The following is an 18613-nucleotide window of genomic DNA, read 5'->3' as shown; positions in this document are numbered from 1 at the left end:
TTCTTTTAGATCATGCTAGCTTGTTTTTTAACTTTCCTCGAGAGTTCAAAGGAATATTTCCAAGGTAAGTGACTTTCCTTTTTTCTTTTCACTCGTTTACTTCATTTTAAAGGTAAATAATACCTGTTTTAAATTGACTTGTAATAACTCTAAGTCCATTAAGAGCTAAAGGAAAACCGCGATCCCACTAAATAAATGCCTTTTGATGAATCATTAGTATTTCATTTTTTATATACTGACGCTGAAGATTTTAACTCTGTCATGCAAATACCTAGCGAAAATATATCAAGGAAAGATTAGACGGTGTCGTCGACAAGCACTCAGAATTAAATTTAAGGTTGCCATTCTCAATGACCAACCGTTGATCTCGGTGAACGAACTTGTGGTTTTTTATATAAGCTGAAACTCAGGGTAAGTTTTCCTTAACAAAACTAATGTTTGTGCAAATTATTCCAATAATTAGTTCTGACAAAAATTGGATTGCGCCCAACAGCTTTGCCCGTTGAACTAGTGAACGTTTGGCATATAGAGGAAGCTCGGGCTTATATAACAAAATTTACTAATGTTCATATATATATATATATATATATATATATATATATATAGTTAAGTGTAAGATGAGGCGTCATGAAGCAAACTTCTAACTGTTCCGGCTTTTAATGTGACGTTTCGGCCTTCGGCCTTCTTCAGATTGGAACAATATTTACAAGTTAAAAAATAAAACGTTAAAAATCCTCTCTTTCGTTAAAAATCCCTCTTTTTTATATTTTATTTTTTAACTTGTAAATATTGTTCCAATCTGAAGAAGGCCGAAGGCCGAAACGTCACATTAAAAGCCGGAACAGTTAGAAGTTTGCTTCATGACACCTCATCTTACACTTAACTAAAATTCACATTGAAGCACGGTATCTTTTGATCCTTCTACTGGAAGTCACCGTTTGGAAAACCATATTATTCTGCCTATATATATATTTGTTCTCATCGACGAGATAATTGCTTCTGATAATTAAGTCACTAGATTGGTCCAGTTCGGGAACTCAAACAAGTTAACTTATGAAGTTTCTTTTTTTTTTTTAACATCGAAGAAGACCGTAGGAGTTTGGTGAAGCTTGTTCTATCAGTAATAAGCGGCAACATTTAACTTGCGTGCAACGTAATGGTAGTAAGATGTATTTCATTAGTTACTGTTCTTTTTGTTGTTATTGGTGTTTAGACAAGAGTCCGACAAAGTCTGCAATTGAAACCAAATACGTAATTCAGAAACTCACTGTACCTCAGAAACCGATATCTCACAATTTTATTAATCAATCTTTCAGAAAAGTGTCCTTCGCAAATTAAACTGTTCTATCGTTTAAAAACAAACGCGTAGTGTTAAGACAAAAAAAAAAAAAAAAAATTAAAACGTCAGTTTTAAGAAGTCTATGCAGTGATTCACGATACATGTAATGGACAGCCGCTCATCGCTGTGACCGCGAGGAAAGAACACCGTACCCAAATATATGTAACAAATATATATAATAATTGGTGCGATACAAAACTTGAATGAATTTCAGTCATACGGAAATACAGACCCTTTAATTCGGTGGAATTTCTTAGTAATTACGCTTTGTTTTTATTTCCAGGAACTAGCTACCTGGACATGAACGGGCTTATCAATGAAACATTTCCTAATAAGACAAATGAAGGTTTAAACAGCTCGTTAACAAACGGCACAACTTTTAACTGCGAACAGTCTTCGGACTGCCTGCCTTCATGGATTCTCGATGCCACCGGCGTCAAGTCAGTGTACGTTAGTGACATTGCCCTAATGGTTGTCCATATTCCGTTCGCCATTTTTGCATTCCTGTCTAATCTGGCTATCATGGTAACCATCATCCGCACTCCCTCACTCCATGTCCCGGTCAACGTGTTGCTGTGTGGCCTGGCCACCACTAACTGTCTAACAGGCCTGGTTGTGCAGCCTTTGTACGTGTCCTGGCGCTTTTTACTGCATCACCTGGAAGACCCTGCAGCTTGGTTCATCTGTATCGGGCCAGCAAGTCGCTTCCGTTTTTGCTTGTCGGTTGTACGTTCTTGAACTTGGCATTAACAAGCGTTGATAGATTTTACGCCGTTTCTAAACCCCTCGTGTACAGAACAACGGTCACATTTCAAGGTACGTACGCATTACATCGTTTCAAAGTGGTTTGTATTATTAATGGTTAGCTAGTTGAATTCCGGATCGATGCTGGGCTTGAAGTGCAACTTCTTCGCTGGGCAAATAGTGGCTTAGTGGTATTTATATACGATAATCGTGCTAGCAACCAAATACAAGTACAATCTAGCATTTACGTATACCCCGGGCCAGAAACGGCAAAGTTACAAGGCAGGAAACTGGGCTATTTTAAGGTCAGTAATATCGTGGTGCCTTGACCCTAGTTTCACCAGCAGATTATGACGTAACGTCGTAGTGTTGATTGAGCCTTTTTGGCCCCAGACTCCTGTTTCTTTTGGTTGTGGGGTTGCGTTGTTGGTGAAACCTAGCCACCTATCCCTCCATATAACCCCCGTACCCAGCGGACCCCCCGACTTCCATCTCGCTTTCAGCTTTACCAGTGCGAATGTGCTGTGTTTTTGGTTTACCCTCACAGTACCCGTCTTCCCCAAGTGATCTCTCATTTCTCGTTTTTCGCCTGTTTAGCGGGAAAAAAGAGAAAACTCTGGGACTTAATTCGAGCATAATGGCCTGTAAAAAGAAATTCTGAGACGGAGTCACGATATAGGTAACCTGCCTTATGAACTATCATAATCGGAGAACTGCAATACTTCTGTAGCCCGTCAACAAAGGCATGAATATAATGAGCTGCGAATAATACCCGATTACCCTTAATCAAGATCATGGTCTCCTACTACTTTAGTGTAACCTTGGTTATTGACTTAGGGAGGCTCGACTCCGGATCAAGCGGTCCGGGTCGAGCCCTGGCCGGGGGCATTGTGTTGTGTTCTTAGGCAAGACACTTTACCCTCATAATCCTTCTCTCTACCTGGGTGTAGAAATGAGTATCGGCGAACTTAATGCTGGGGGTAACCCTGCGATCGACTAGTATTCCATCCAGGGAGGAGTAGAAATACTCCTAGTCGCTTTATGCTGCAGAAACCGAGATAAGCTCTAGCTTAATGAACCTCTTGATTCGTATGCAGACTTGGCCTTTTGGACTGTTGAAAGATTCATCAGAATACAGCTTTAAAACAGCTTGCTGCTCAAGTTGTATACCTCAATAATGAAGTCATTGATCACACTCTTTCCAGGACCTGTATATGTATGAGCTTACATACACACAGTACATGTGTATATACATGACTGTATCTCTAGACTAGTGTAGTCATATTAACAAAAAAAATTCCAACATAGAATTTGCTTTATACATTTTATTATAAAGAAACTAATGGATCATACACTGTACATAAGTAAGAAATTGACCATTCAAAAATTGCAAGAATAATTTGAAATACACATACATTTGTATGTAAAATGCACTGGACAGTTCATAGAGTTTCATGTCACTTAAAGCTAAATGTAATTACCTGGTGAAGGTGAAATAGTTGGACGTAATGGCAGAATACTTGAACTTAGGTACAATGATGTCTCAGCAGATGTGGAATATACTGTGGTTGGACTAACCATGCTTTGAGTCCTAGAAACACGAACTGTAGCTACCTGGGTGTAGAAATGAGTATCGGCGAACTTAATGCTGGGGGTAACCCTGCGATGGACTAGTATTCCATCCAGGGAGGAGTAGAAATACTCCTAGTCGCTTCATGCTGCAGAAACCGTGGACTACTTGGCTCATGTGCAGACTTAACGTTTGCCTACCTTTTATTGACTAAGTAAGTGCCGTATTGATTCTGTGTCATTAGGTATGGTGAAGATAGCGGTTAGTGCTTGGGTCCTCTGGTTCATCTACATTTGCCTTCTGGAGACTGTGGTCCCAAAGACGATTTATGAACCAATGGAAAATGTTACTATATCCTCGCTGATTGTCATCCCAGTTGGAGGCCACGTTCTGACCTTCTTTGCAATTCGCACCAATGGCAGAAAGATCTCGTGCGTCACTCACAATCTGCAACATGTGACCCTCTTCAAAAGAGAGAAGAAGGCTGCGAGAGACATGGCTTTCTACACCGTAGTCACGCTACTCTCAATGGTTCCTCTTGTGGTACTTCTGAATTTTAAAAATAATGTCGTTACTGGCAGTCTACTGTATCCTTGGGCAGCTACGTCCACGATGCTCGTTTCTTCCATCATTCCTGTTATTCAAATTGAAAGAAACGCTACCTTGAGAAGAGCGCTTAAGAATACTTTCATATCAACAACGTCTTAACCCTATTCAGCGTGAGATTGGGGGGAGGAGGTAAGAGGCCCTCGCCAACTTCCAAGGCTTGGACCCCTTAAAGGCGTTATAACAATGAACACCAAAGTTTGGAAAATCATTCCTAAATTTATCTGGAGACAATTTGGTATGACACATCTTTGGGCAAGGATCTTGTTTTCCTTGTTTTCATGGCTATCATATGTTAAGATGGGTCGCGGATTGTTTGCGGTTTTGTACCTGGCAAATGAGCTCCACTGCATTTCATTTCCATCATATGAGAAGAGAAATTAATGATGCACTGCTGATACAAATCGCGAGAAATCAGCGTTTGGTTTAAAATAAAAGAAAACAAAAAAAAAAGGAAAAGGAAAAGGAAAGAGAGAGAGAGAGAGAGAGAGAGAGAGAGAGAGAGAGAGAGAGAGAGAGAGAGAGAGAGAGAGAGAGAGAGAGAGAGAGAGAGAGAGAAAGAAGAGACCCCAGTCCCGACCTCGAGTCCACGTTTTACTCACACCCAAAAAAGTTCATATTATCTTCTACATCTCATCAACGTTAGCTTAAGTTTTTCTTTCCAACATCTACGTGATGTTTTGAAACTGCCACAGAACCTATCAATTTTTGTAATCCCTTTTCGTAAGAGGATCAAAGCGACTGAGTACGATTATTTCAATTGCTTTCGGTAACGGAACTCGCCGTAAGCTTCGAGTGCGATTGTGCTTGATTGCCGAACCAATTGCAAAATAATCGAAAGATTGGTCTGATTGATTTCGATTGATTTTTTCGTTCGGTTTGGTTCGATTGATTAACCCGGGTCGCTCGAGCTCTCAGTCCAACCCCTGAGTAGAGAACGAAGTATATTAGGAAGAATGGTTTCGCGACGTTGACTGATTTCCAAAGCGAAAGCAAAGCGAAAGTGGTAATGGATGGTCTCGATCAGAAGCAACCGTTATGAAGGAATACTTCAGTAGTTCCCTGTTATTTTACGAGGCTGCGTCATTGAACAAATGAGTGTTATCATCTTTCATACAATAAGCTGTTCTTCCTAAATAACAGGTTTCTTGCCTGGTTTGTTTTCCATCTCCACGAGTTTGCACAAAAGACAATACTGACACGTGACCCTGCAGGTACTACCTGCTCTTGTTACCAATCACCCCCACATCTACAGTTCCTGATCAAATTAGCGATCAGATCTAACTGGCGTTTTGGAATCATTAGCGTTGACCTGGAGTCGCGAATTTGGGTTAGCTAGAAGCGCGGTGTCTTCGCGAAATGAAATGATCATCGCAACTGAAGACCTAATTGACATGGGTTGAAATGTAAACGGCGTCTCTTTGGCTTGTCGTATCTAGGAGAACTTCAGTGAATGAACGGATCCATAAATGAGGATTTCCACAGTTTCAGGCTTGTTTGTTTTACGCAGCCGAAAGGTATGTATCGCTCGCTGTTGTCTTATGACTTAAACTCTGGTAAAACCTGCAGGAGGAGTTAAATATCAAGAAATCAAGCAAAATACCTTGCCAACAACTTCAGAAATGAATCAAGTCGTTTTTCCGGTTGTCAGAACATGTTATTGTTTTCAATATATAGGTTAAAAAATGTCATACGGATTTGCATCTGATTTCGATTCCGTTTATGACGATCACGGCTTGGAAAAGAATTTTACAAAGTCGCCTTCATCGCTAACAACGGTGCCTAGCTGACTAACATTCGATCAAACAAAAGTGTTTGATGTTTATTATATCACAAAGCGGTTCGCTAGAGCTTGCTGCGATGAATTTTTAAAACGCTCCAACAATTATTCTGTTGTGTTTATCTTTGAAACGGAAAGGAAAACATTCATTTCACAGCAAGTAAAAACGACCCATCATTATAAAAATTATAAGAATTAACATTAGGGAATCAAGAAATGGGGATGCACTGACATTGTCTGAAATGATACGTTCGGGTTAGATAGAGAACAAAGGATTCCCTGACTGAACAAACAAGTTAATAAATGAACAATTTCACGCCCTTTGAGGAGGAATACCCCGAAGAGAGTAAATATGTTAATTTCTGACGTTAAAGAGTGTTTACGCACCCCAGGGGTGATAACAGGCCCTTATTCATCAACAACAGAAGATTAAAAGGGTGTATTGCATTGACGAACATGTATACACATTGTAATTCAGTGTTTTAGCTGGGGTTAATTTTTCTTAGCTTCGGTTTTTAACTTTTATATATTACTAGGTGATACAAATATTTCACGGTCGTTGCTTTAAGGAACCATGTCACGGTCATTGTTTTTAGATTCGAGAGATTTCTCATGTACTACGCATTCATTTTGCCCTTTTGTCCATATTGATGTTCTCCGAACTTATATATTTTCTCTTTCTTCCTCCTTCTTTTCTCTTTAGTTTGACTCTTTACTTTTCTTTTTGATCTAACCTAAAAGCACTAAACTTCGTTTTGTGATGAAAAAAAAAAAAAAAAAAAAAATTGCAAACCTAATTCTCACACGTTTACGAACCTTCCTGAGACCAAGTCACGACATTCCATCATACCCAATGGAATATTTTTCTATCTATGGCAAAGCGTATTAACTCATTACAAAAGTATCCGCCTGGCGCACTCCGGGTCTTTACCTGCTCAAGGACGCCGGCTGAGGTTCCACCCGAAAAATTGATGCATGGTAATGACTTGGTTCTGTTCTGCAGCTAGTGCTTCTGATTAGCTGTGTACTTGCAAGGATTCAAAAACTGAGAATCAACCAATAAGAGACACTTCGCTGATCTTACTACGAGATCAGTCTGTTCTCCGTGGCGAAACTCTGTGACGTATTGTGAGTTGAAAGATTCTAGCGTGGGAAACGGAATAGCTTGATTCCAGTCGTCTGCTGTTTCCTCAGGGTTCAAGGAGAAAAGAGAGGAAACAATAGTCGACGTCTACACGCCGGTTCAGCCATTGGGACGCATGAAAACTCAGCCTGTGAGACATTTACTCCTTTAAAAATGTTACTGAGTCAGGAGAAAATCTTCTTCCTTAGCGTCAGGCTGTTTTAATTTTGAAAGTGCTTAAAGTTATTTTGAACGTGCTTGTGGGAGGCGCGGTGGCCTCATGGTCAGTGCGCTCGACTTCGGATTGAGCGTTCCGGGTTCGTATCCTGGCCGGGGACATTGTGTTGTGTTCTTGGGCAAGACACTTAACTCTCACAGTACTTCTCTCCCGCCAGGTGTACAAATGAGTATCGGCGAATTTAATGCTGGGGGTAACCCCGCGATGGACTAGCATCTCATCCAGGGAGGAGTAGAAATACTCCTAGCCGCTTCATGCTACTGAAACCGGGATAAGCTCCGGCCTCATGAGCCACTCGGCTCGTATGCAGACAAAGGAGCTACGTCACGGTTTGTGTATCTCTAAAAGTAAAGCTTAGAGTTTTCAAGTTTGTCAGCGTTTGTAAACCGTGTTAATCGACTCCATCCTTGTTCCTTTATGGGTCATTGTTATCTCTTGGGTGATTTTCTATCTTAGTAAACTACTATTTTCAGGTTTCCTTCAAATTTAAGGTAATTTCGCACGAGGCCAAAATAACTCAAATTACTGTAACTCAGCTCCCTTAAGTTGGTCGCGGTATAACAGTATTTTTGTTAATGTTGTTGTTGCAGATATTCGTCTTGATTGTGATCGCTGTTGCAACTGTGATCTACCTTGGAACTGCCGGAGATTTCTTCAGCTTATCGCAATATGCCACATTAACTCCAAAAGGAGACATTTCGGTGCAAGGTAGGTTGGAATAACTTAGAAGGTGGGAAAGGCAAAGAATTGTTACCTGAGTAAATTATCTGAGAGGTATGCACGCTACAGATTGTCTCAGAGCCCCAGATGGAATCACAAGTCTTAAGTTTTAGGCAAGGAATTTTGACTTAATTTCACAATGCCTCAATCCAACGGGAAATTACGGCAGCGGGAAATATCATCAGTGCAACCGTAGCTAAAAAAAAAAAAAAAAAAAAGCTCGGTGAAAGCTTTTTGTCCTTACCTTGATTTGCCTATCTCAGTTGCTTTATTTTTTTAATATGTTTTTGTTTTAAGCAGAGAATGACTTACTGAGTCCCAAGATAAAACATAAAAAAGAAGACGCACCTTACTTTGGAGATTTTGCAACCAGAGACACTTCAGTAGCTGAGTTATTTGATGTACCAGGTAACGATACTACTGAGGAACTACTGCAGAACGCAGCCGAGCGTCTTAGGTTTCACAAGAATCCAAACAGGATTATACAGCCGTCAATTAGTGATGATGACGATGAAAGTGGTGATGATGACGATGATGATGAAGATGAGAAGGACGAAGACGACGACTTCGACGACGACGATGATGATGATGATGACTTAGAAAAGAATAAATTTAGAATCATAGATCCTAACCATCGCCATGATGATGATGGCGATGAGGAAAATGACAAGGACAAGGAAAGAGACGATGAAGGTCAATCGACTATCGCAGACCACCGAACACGGTCGTTCCCATTATCACAAAAAGAAACAACTGACGGAAACAACCTTACCCAAGCCGCGCCAATCATGCAAAAGAGGCTTAAACCACTCCAAACGAAGAGAAAAGAAGTAAAATTGCCCGTGGCTCTTCTTAGCAACCCACCAAAAACAGAGTCTGAAATCAGATTAGAAGAAAATCCACCGAATTTAATGGTAGAAAAAGTAAACACACAACAAAATCAAGGACACAGATCTTTCCAAAGCTCAGAAAGAATATTGAATCTCACTGACTCGAATACTATCACATGGTCTCGAGTTGGTAAGCCCGTACATCAAGCATTGAAGAAACATGGAAGTCTAACACGGTCACGGTTTCCTCATGTGAAACCAATTCCGCCCCCAGTGAGAATCTCATCCAGACCCCTCGTTTCCAAAACGAGGTTGCTTTCTGGAGTATTTAACGACACATTGGATTCATTGAAACACTTCAGTGATGCATCAGTGTGTCCCGTCTTGAGAATACGGCAATCAAGAAAACCATCTGCAAATGTTAGCTGCGTTCTACGCAATCGCGAACTTTCTCTAAATAGTTGTATTAGAGCTTCTAAGGAGTACGAACTAGACACCAAACCTTTAAGGTGTACAGATGGGGAATTTGGGGAACAACTGTGTTCATTTAGAGCAAATAGTCTGTCAGCAAACCAAGGTAAACAAGGTGTTACGTGCAATTCATCACCTTGCGGGACAAATCCCGTATACGTTCTCGAGTTCAGTCCTATTTTCGGGATTCTCGAGGAGGGTCCACTCTGGAAACGGTTCTTTACGTCCCGTGGACTTGAAAACTACCTCAAAAGATACACAAACGAGACTTCATCCCCTGGTTTCAATTTTTGCCTTCTTCTTTGCGTCAGAAAAGAAAGAACGGGCTTCATTGAGCAGTTAATGACGTTTCCTTTTGTACACAAATCGTTCGATGAGTCGTTAAATGAGGAGATCAACTCCATCAACTTGAACATTTTAGTTCTTGATTCTATTTCCCGTCCACACTTCTATCGCTCGCTTCCTGAAACAGTAAAAAGCTTGCGGGACATCGTGGAATTTTCGTCGTACAACGCTACTGTTCTTGATTTTGAGCTGTTGCAAAGCTCTGCAGCGTATACGTTCCACAACATACGGGCCTTGATGTCTGGTAAAATGGACTTTCGTTATTCTGGGGGACATGAAAATGAGACTTATGGTATTGATGTACTTTTTGGTAAATTTAAGCAGCTTGGTTATTATACGTTGTTGCAAGAAGACAGCTGCTGGTATGATTCGTGGGGATCGATATTTACAGACAATGCGTACCAAGGCAATATTCCGCGAGGCAAATACGAGTTCGCCAATCGTTGGAAGAAGTTTCAAGATAAAGTAAAAAATTATCACATTGACGATTTCGGTTTATCGCATGCTTCTTGCGAAATTTTCAAACGCTATAAAATGACAAATCAATTCAACCACCCGAGGAAAGTGTGCTTCGAGGGAAAGCCCTTCGCGGAATATTTCCTCGATTATGTTGAAAACATTTACAACAATCGCAAGACGGTGGGAAAGAAAACAAGATTACTGACATACACCCATTTGAACACAGGACATGAAGTGACCGGAACTCGTATAAGACAAATCGATGAACGGCTTTCGGAATACGTTGAAAACATGGCTAGAATCGAAGATACATTGACTGTCGTCCTTTCAGACCATGGTCCTAAGACAACGAAATACTCATTTAACACCATAGAGGGAAGAGCTGAAAAATATGACCCATTTCTTTTTATTATTGTTCCGGAAAAAGTTGCACACGTATTAGGGTCTGGAAAATATCGAGCTTTGGTTCAGAATCAAAATCGTCTTATAAGCACGTTGGACCTTCACAATGGCTTCATGTCGTTAGGGGCAACAGGACTGACTCACAGTACTGCAGGAGATAGCGGTATCTTTGGACTGATTTCCGCTAATCGGACATGCGCGGACATATCCATGAAACCACTGGCAGTGTGCAAGTGCGAGAAATGGGAAGCGATATTTCCGGACAACGACAAGCGATTTACATGGCTTGCGGAGTTTGCTCTTGGAAATATAAACAACAAAATTCAACTCCAATTTTTAGGAAATACAAAGCAAGTTAAAGGCTATGGGAATTGCCAGCGCCTTGTTGGGAGCAGCTTTACAAAGATTCGACGCCGCTCTGAAGGAGGGAATTTTATCACAACCATGGATATCGCGGTGTCACCTGGAAACGAGATTTTTGAGGTTCAAATCAAATACCCACAGAGTCTTAAGAAACAAAATTATTTCCTTAAATTAACCGTACACGAGCGTATAACAATCTATAGACATTTTAGAAAATGCGCTGACGATACGGTAAGTTTGGGGTTGTGTGTTTGCGACCACAAGAAACTTCAAAAGCAACCTACGAAGCGAAAACAGCGCATGTGGATCAAAATAAAAAGCAGGGAGGATATTCTTGAAATTATATCTCGATCTAACAGCTTTGGATCACCAACTAGGGTAAAAGACATCCACAGTGGCTGCTTAATTTTAATGTACAGGAACCACGGAAGAAGAAGTACTAGTTTTGAAATTTCCAATACTTGCGACGACAGAACGTATAGCGTTACCATTTTGGTCCCAAACTTCAACGCGAAAAAGTATTTTGTCTCGCGTAAAATTCCCTTTTCAATTAATGTGCCACAAAGAACGATCCATTTCCTTTTAGTAATCAAACGCTTTGAAAAATTTAGCCATAAATTAAGACTGAAAGTCAAACATTTGGTGAAATATTTGAATCAATAATTTGGTATTGAGTGGTGAAAGCGTTCGCATAAGTATGCCAAGCGATTGGCTTAGAAAAACGCGCGCGACAGTTTATCATCCAATCAGAGGTAAGACCAAGTAAAACCAATCTTCACTAGTTTGCACATATTTTCTTGCCCTTCTTGTCGGTGACTTATTTAATCATGTTTGCCACGTCTCTATTTGTTCACTGGATTATCTGTGTCCTTTCAACACTCAATTGAGAAACACCCCATTTTACATTCACAAGATTACTCAGTTATTTTTTTGTGTACCTATATGCCCTTATTTACTTTGGTGCTTCCTTTAAGAACTTTATTCTGTTCAGATCAGAACGAACTGACGCGATTTCTACGTCTTATTGTAATAAAAAGTTGAATTAAGCAAGTAAAGTCTGTATGACTTCTTTTCTTAGACCCTCTCAAGATTCAGTATTTTGTAATGTCCATGTTTCTCACTGGTGAGCTACATGCAGAAGCTTGGACCCGTTTTCTTTATCAGCACACTGATCTATGGCTGTGTTCCCACTTGGTGTTTGGACACTGTTGCCTAGGCACCGACACAAAACAGTGTTGCGTTCAGACACTGGGGACCCCAAGTATCCAAGTACCATTTAGTGCTCGAGTACAACGTCAGGACCTGCGGGCACTGATACTGTGCTCGGCGGAATTCTGAGCACCGTGCTCTGGCACTCAGCCGGTGACCATAGCCTATGGACTCCTGGTTGGGTCTTTCGTATATGTATTTGCTTCTCACACGGTTAGCTTGCCTGTATTCATGATAGCAATGTCAGAATAATTTTTACGAAAGTTCGTGCAGTGCTTTACACGGCGTGACAATTTTTCCACCACGATTCGTTCAATGTGCTCGAAAAAGAAAGTATTAGCGTTTAAAGCTAGGTAGGTGGAAGCTTGATAAAGTTTCAACATCAATTTTAAACAAGGCGGCTTGTTTCCCAATGCAACTAACCCCATGAAAAATAAGGTTCCAGTGGGGATAATAACGAGATGGAAAAGTGTAGTATGGGGTTGTGAAGGGAATATTTAAAATGCAGAGCAACATGGTGCCCCTAACTATATAGATAATAACTTCTTATTAAAACACGACTAAGGCCTATACCAGACGTCGTGCCACTGCCGTGCCTAGCAAGATGCAAGAATTGAATTCGACTTAAGCGCGGTAGTAGCACGACGTTTGAAACCATTCAGCTCGACAGCTGAATTAAGTTTGGCGCGACTATTTAGCACGGCAAACTTTGCCGTACCGCACGGCAGTAGCGCAACTTGGTTTCAAACGGCGTGCTCTTGCTGTGCTGAATTGAATTCATAGCCTTCTGCATCAGCTGCCGTTGCTTTCTGGCATTTAAAATAGTCAAAATAGTCTTCAGCAAAGCACACTTCTTCTGAACCTTCGGCGCAAATTCCGGAAATTCCGGGGGGAGAATCAAATGGACCAGAGCTCGCAAGGTTGTCCTCTTTTCATTAATTTATGGGAGTAATGATGTTGCATTCGCCACTGGAAATTTCCGGAGATGAATCGTTAGTTGAACGGAAAGTACTCCGTGTCTGCGCGCATGCGTGCAGGACATCTGGAAACTGCACGTGATTAAATCGTGCATTACTTTGTGATTGACAGAAACTTCCTGTCAAGCTTTGTACTTCATCATCAAACGTTGTTCATCCGTGACATGGATGGTGTATAAAGTTAAAACGCGGAAGCTAAAAAGAAAGGCTATGAATAGACTGACTTTTTTGGGTGAATTTTATTGCTACCAAATTACAACAGAAAACGGCAAAATAGATTATGATTAGAAATCGAGAGTTCTAAAGACGGTTAACAACAGCTATAGAATAAAGTTGCATCAGTAAATATAATTTTTGCAACAAAAACTTTTTTTTTTTTCTTGTGCCTTGTGCTATTTCTAGCGAGGCCATTCCCCTCGTATCTGATCAGCAAATTATTTTGCCTGTTATCTTTCGTTTTTAAGTCATAAATATTTCAGAGTTCAAATTTAACTTGAGTTGTTAGATATTAGATTTGCCTCCTTTGCCATACATTTAGTGTTATTTTTGTCGTGTGTTTGCCCCCCATGGAAGATGGCGTCAGAAACCTTAAAAAAGGTCTAGTAGCACTTAACAAGCTGTAAGAAATTTGGCAAACTTTTCAAGGACCAAGCGTGATGGCGTCTCATGTATCTGTATTTTTATTGACCGTAAAATTAGCCAATGAGCATGCGAGAAATTTGAGAATTATAGTGAGAAAAAGTTGTCGTCGCCGCCCTTTTATCTAAGATGCCGCCATCATTCTTCATTCTGCGTGAAATGGGTAACTATATTAACCGTTGCTATTGCTTTAAAAATGCATGGATCAAAAGCTTCTTGTGGCGAACTCTTATAATTCTCGTTGACCTACCAGCTTTATTATGTTACTTGATCATAGACTAGGTTTTACAACCTCTTTTAGTACATTGCTTTACAAACCAATCGATGCGACGTGACCATGTCAGTACTTTCTTCTCAAAAGTGAAGGACTTTCTTAAGACTTTTCCGATAATTTCGACTAAAATTAAAACAAATGCAAGGATTGATAGCACAATTTGCGCGAGCTATAAACTGAGTAATAATGTTTATCCTTGAGGTTCCCCCGAGCAGCAAGACTGTATGGCACCCAGCATACTGCAAAGCCCAGCACAATAGCAATGGCCATCTTCAACCCATTTCGTTCCCTCTTCACGCCCTGTTGTGCGGCCTTGACCGAATTCTCGCCTGGCACCGGTTGTGACTTGAACTTTAAAATAATGATAGAGTAAAGGACACTCATGAAAAACGAAGGAGTGTAAAAGGAAAATTATAAATATTACTAAAACGTAATTTGCATAGAACGAGAACTCTCCAAAGACTTCCTTCCATTCCCGAGTGCAAACCAACTTCCCTGAATGTTCAACGAGTCTCAAGACGAAGAGATGTGGGGACTGAACAGCCATCGCGATGATCCAAGTGGCGGGAATGAAGAAGAGGCACAGTTTAGGGCTCATGAGTGGAGAACGGTGCTGAAATAACACAGCTTCAAATCGATCCACTGCTATCAGCATTAGGCTCGTGTAGAAACCATTGTGGAAACATCAGAAAGGAAGATATGCAGCTTACGCAAGGCCTAACCAAGAGGACCGCCTACCAGCCAGGAGTCGACATACAACTCTCTTACAACCTGCGGGAACAAGAAAATCGGTAGCAGGAGATCGGACATGGCTATGTTTGCTATCAAAAAGTCGGTAGTTTTCCTGATGGATTTTGTCTTGTAGACGATAATTCCAATTAGCGTATTCCCAGTCAACGAAACAATGAAGATCAGGTAGTAAGCAAAGGTATTTCCAATTTTCTCTGCTGCAGGATTATCGAAGCTGCTTGTTCGCTGTGTTTCATTCATCGTTGTGTTAGAGCTCGCGGACATCTTCAAAATTCGCTTTCTGAGTCTCAGATACAATTTTCCAGCTGGTTTGTTAACAGAGTGAGACATGCGCGCACTACTCTATTTAGTTGACAAATGGACCGCTCTTTCTATGGGTTTACCGACGTAATAAACCTGCGCGGGATGTTGGGAGAACACTCGAAAAATTTGTAAATCATGAGCCGTTAGGCGCCAATGATTTACGAGCTTTTCTCGTGTTCCCCCAACATCCCGCGTGGGCTATTACCCCTTTAAATCCATAGAATGAGCGGTTTATTGCTTTTACGAAAGAACTGTGGTAAACGTTTGTTAAGGAAAGGAACATTTATTGTACTTTCCTGATGAAGTTGCATATTCTCAACAAATTAATGAGATGACGCGACAAACCAATCACAGAGGCTAAAAGAAGGAAAGCACAAGCTCAGTGCCGCACACAAAATCTGCATAGCAAAGCGAACGAAATTTTATTAGCTCTAAAAGAGTTTTAAGAAAAGGAGGAAAAGGTCATTGGTTAAAGGCAGAAAGTGCATTTAATAATTGAAAAACGCTTTGACGGGGAAGTGCCGGAATTCGTCACAAAATCACTCATCACTGAACGGAAAGTTTGGGCAAAATGATTTAATGATAACTTAAACGAAGAGTTTTGCGTAATTGAGAATAAAGGTTATTTTCAGAAACTTTGCTTCTAAAATTTACTCTGAATTTACTTATTGTTGAAGGTTATGAAGTCCGCCTTTCTCTCTATTTTGTCAATTGAAAACTATTGACTGAAAGCTGATGAAAACCAGATTCATTTGTATCGTTTTATGCCGTATTTGATTAAACTTAAAACTTATAAGCTTAATTTTAGCTCTACAGAAATCTTTTTACTGAATTTTTTTTTAAGTACAAAGTTGATCGTTAGCCCAGTTGTAGTCAGAACATTCGCTGAGTCCTCTACAGACAATGGCAAGCATTGAAAGCGCCTGAAATTTAATTTCCATCTAAGTTATAGGGTATTTGAATAAAATCTGCATAAAATTTTTTGGCACGGAACAAAAGATCACTTTCTGGTCCTGTTTTTCCTTGCAAATTCCATGTAAAATGTTGAATGTAAAAGACTTTCGTGTTATTGAAACTATGTCAGCCAATGGAAGCGTAAATAGAGGATATTACAAGCCCGCGGGTGGATACGACTTTTATCTTCGAGTGTTTAACTCGATATTTCACGAGTGAGCGTTGCGAACGAGTGAGATATCGAGTTGAACTCCAGAAGATAAAATTCGTATCCACAAGCGGGCATGTAATATTATGTTTATCATATTAACATACTAATGACGACGTTTTTGACGATGTTCCGAAGATTTCCGACCATTTTCCGAAGATTTCCGAAGATTGTCCAAATTGTTCTGAAGGCCAGACGAACGCTTCCGAACATTTTCCGAACATTTTCGAAGTTTACCGAAGATTGCCTAAGGTTGCCGAAGACGACCGAAGAAGATCCGAAGTTGTTTCGATCATACCTCAACAAATTTAAGTGTAGTCAAAGGGACAAGAAAAATGTTATCAAAAAGGAATGATATCTTCACGGTGTGAAAGATAAAAATAGTATCTTCACTGCGCGCGAAGAAGATATGATTTTTTAGTAAAAGGAAAAATCCTGGTATTTCAATGGTGTTTATACAATAAACTGTTAAATATCATGGTCTCGCTTGTGTTCTGAGTTCTCTAGTTCTTGTGTAGTGTTGCCATGTCGAGAGGAAACCCAAGTGGCTCATCAGCCGGAGCTTATCCCGGTTTCTGTAGCATAAAGTGGCTAGGAGTATTTTTGGCCTTGACCGTGCACAAAACACAATAGCTGTGTACTCCGCACTGAGGAACTAACCAACATACACGTTTTGGTTACGTAATCGTTGCATTTTTCGAGACTCGAACACTGGCTTCGTTCGATTGAAAATGGTAGAATTGTTTGGGCCTGTATTTTTGAGGCTGCGGGAAGCAAAGGCGGAAGGAAACATTTCATACAATTACATATTGTCACACGTTTTTAGTCGTAACTCTAAATAAGCAATGTAAATTTTTCTCAAATTTTGCAGTGAAATTCGTCGGATAAGCGAAAAGGATGTGTTCCCTGAGCGGTCCGCAGATAATGTTACGCGGTCATATTTTCGACACTATTGCACAGAATACGAATACGAATTATTGCACAGAATGTTTGTCGCACTGCTGATTTCCAAACCTTCGAAACACTCTGCGTCTAACAGTTTTGTTATCATGTAATTCTTAAGGATTAATCTTCGACTTTTATCTAAATCGAAAGAGAAATAAGTGTTAGTTGGCGGCGTACAGTTGCGACCTACACTTACATATCAGTACATCGGTCGTAACGCTTCTTGATTGATCACACAACTTTGCCGGCTATGTTATAAATACTGCGGGACTGGAAGATATAGGTTGTTGGTAGTACCTCTACAAATTGCTGGTTGGCTTTTAGCAGACAATTTTGAAAATTGCGCTTGAAAGTCTGCGGAAAAAATTCCAGTGAGAGTTCTTCAATTGTTCTCACGGACTCAGTTCGCTTGTTTCGGTTCGACAAAATCAACCACCGTTTACGTCTTTATAGTAGCATTGACCGATCATCGCCAGTAAATTGTACAGTATATCTTTCTTTATATCTGAGATATTGCTGCAACAGCCGATAGGACTTCTGGAAGGCGTTTCTGAGCACTTTTCGAATGTGTACTGCACCATCCTGAAGGAAATGAGAGGACGCGAGATATTCAACCTTCCTGGGTAGACGTCACTGTCGCGAAACAAAATGGCGGTGTTTTAGAGCTATTTTCGTGATTTCGTCGGGGCACAGAAAATCGAGGATTTAACCGAACCCAAAAATTTTTTCGCAGAAGTATTTCAAATAGCAAGTAAATTCGTTTTAGCGAAAAAAAAAAAAAATGGGGGCTAGGTGCACTTTAGTAAGCTTAAAAACTTTACGGGAAGTCGTTTTTTATAACAAACTGCCTAATTTGCATTGTGCCAAAATGATATTGATGCAATTAGTGATATATAGATGTTTTTTTTTTTACTATTTAGTACTTCTTTTGGTTATCTTGGGGTAGAAAATTTTAGCCCATGTTATAATCATGCTTATCTAAACCTAAAAAAAATCTATAAAATATATGTATATTACTGTATAAAATCTACGGACGCAGCTGAAGCAAATTGGGTCAATCGATCCGGTTAAGGAGAGAACAGTCCTGCTAGCGATTAGTAAGAAGGTAAGGGAAAAAACGGTCAAGACTGCATCGTGCCAAATGGCCCATCGGGCAGGAGCTTGTGCTGGTTTCTGTAGCATGAAACGACTAGGAGCATTTATACTCCCCCTGTGTGGGAAACTAGTCCATCACCGGGTTACCCCCAGCACATTATAGAGATTAGTAAGAGCAGTACCAAAATTGGGGGAAAGATAAGAGTCGCATAAGGTTCAAAAAGCATGTTTATTTGATTTAAATTGTTTTCGGTTCTGCTTCTTCGAAG

The 18613-nt window shown here is 40.3% G+C and overlaps 1 protein-coding gene and 2 pseudogenes across 1 annotated transcript; 2 read left to right on the top strand and 1 right to left on the bottom strand.

Annotated features, from left to right (window-relative positions):
- The first annotated feature begins 12 nt into the window (after positions 1-12).
- LOC149115713 (uncharacterized) lies at positions 13-4841 on the top strand (annotated as a pseudogene).
- Positions 4842-5421: 580 nt separating this feature from the next.
- LOC149115712 (uncharacterized) lies at positions 5422-12153 on the top strand. Its single transcript, XM_089285105.1, has 3 exons — positions 5422-5776; positions 7991-8108; positions 8418-12153. Exons 1-3 carry the CDS (start codon positions 5729-5731, stop codon positions 11651-11653), a joined length of 3402 nt encoding a protein of 1133 aa, XP_089141231.1. The 5' UTR covers positions 5422-5728; the 3' UTR covers positions 11654-12153.
- A 2010-nt stretch (positions 12154-14163) lies between these two features.
- On the bottom strand, positions 14164-15138 carry LOC149115711 (QRFP-like peptide receptor; annotated as a pseudogene).
- Positions 15139-18613: the final 3475 nt, after the last annotated feature.

This window comes from Orbicella faveolata, unplaced genomic scaffold (genome assembly GCF_042242905.1).
Source record: "Orbicella faveolata isolate gen_17 unplaced genomic scaffold, um_ofav_v1 contig_13, whole genome shotgun sequence".
In the NCBI taxonomy this organism is placed as follows: domain Eukaryota; kingdom Metazoa; phylum Cnidaria; class Anthozoa; order Scleractinia; family Merulinidae; genus Orbicella; species Orbicella faveolata.
The sequence above is the reverse complement of the archived record's forward strand: the minus strand, read 5'-3'. Positions and strand labels throughout refer to the sequence as shown.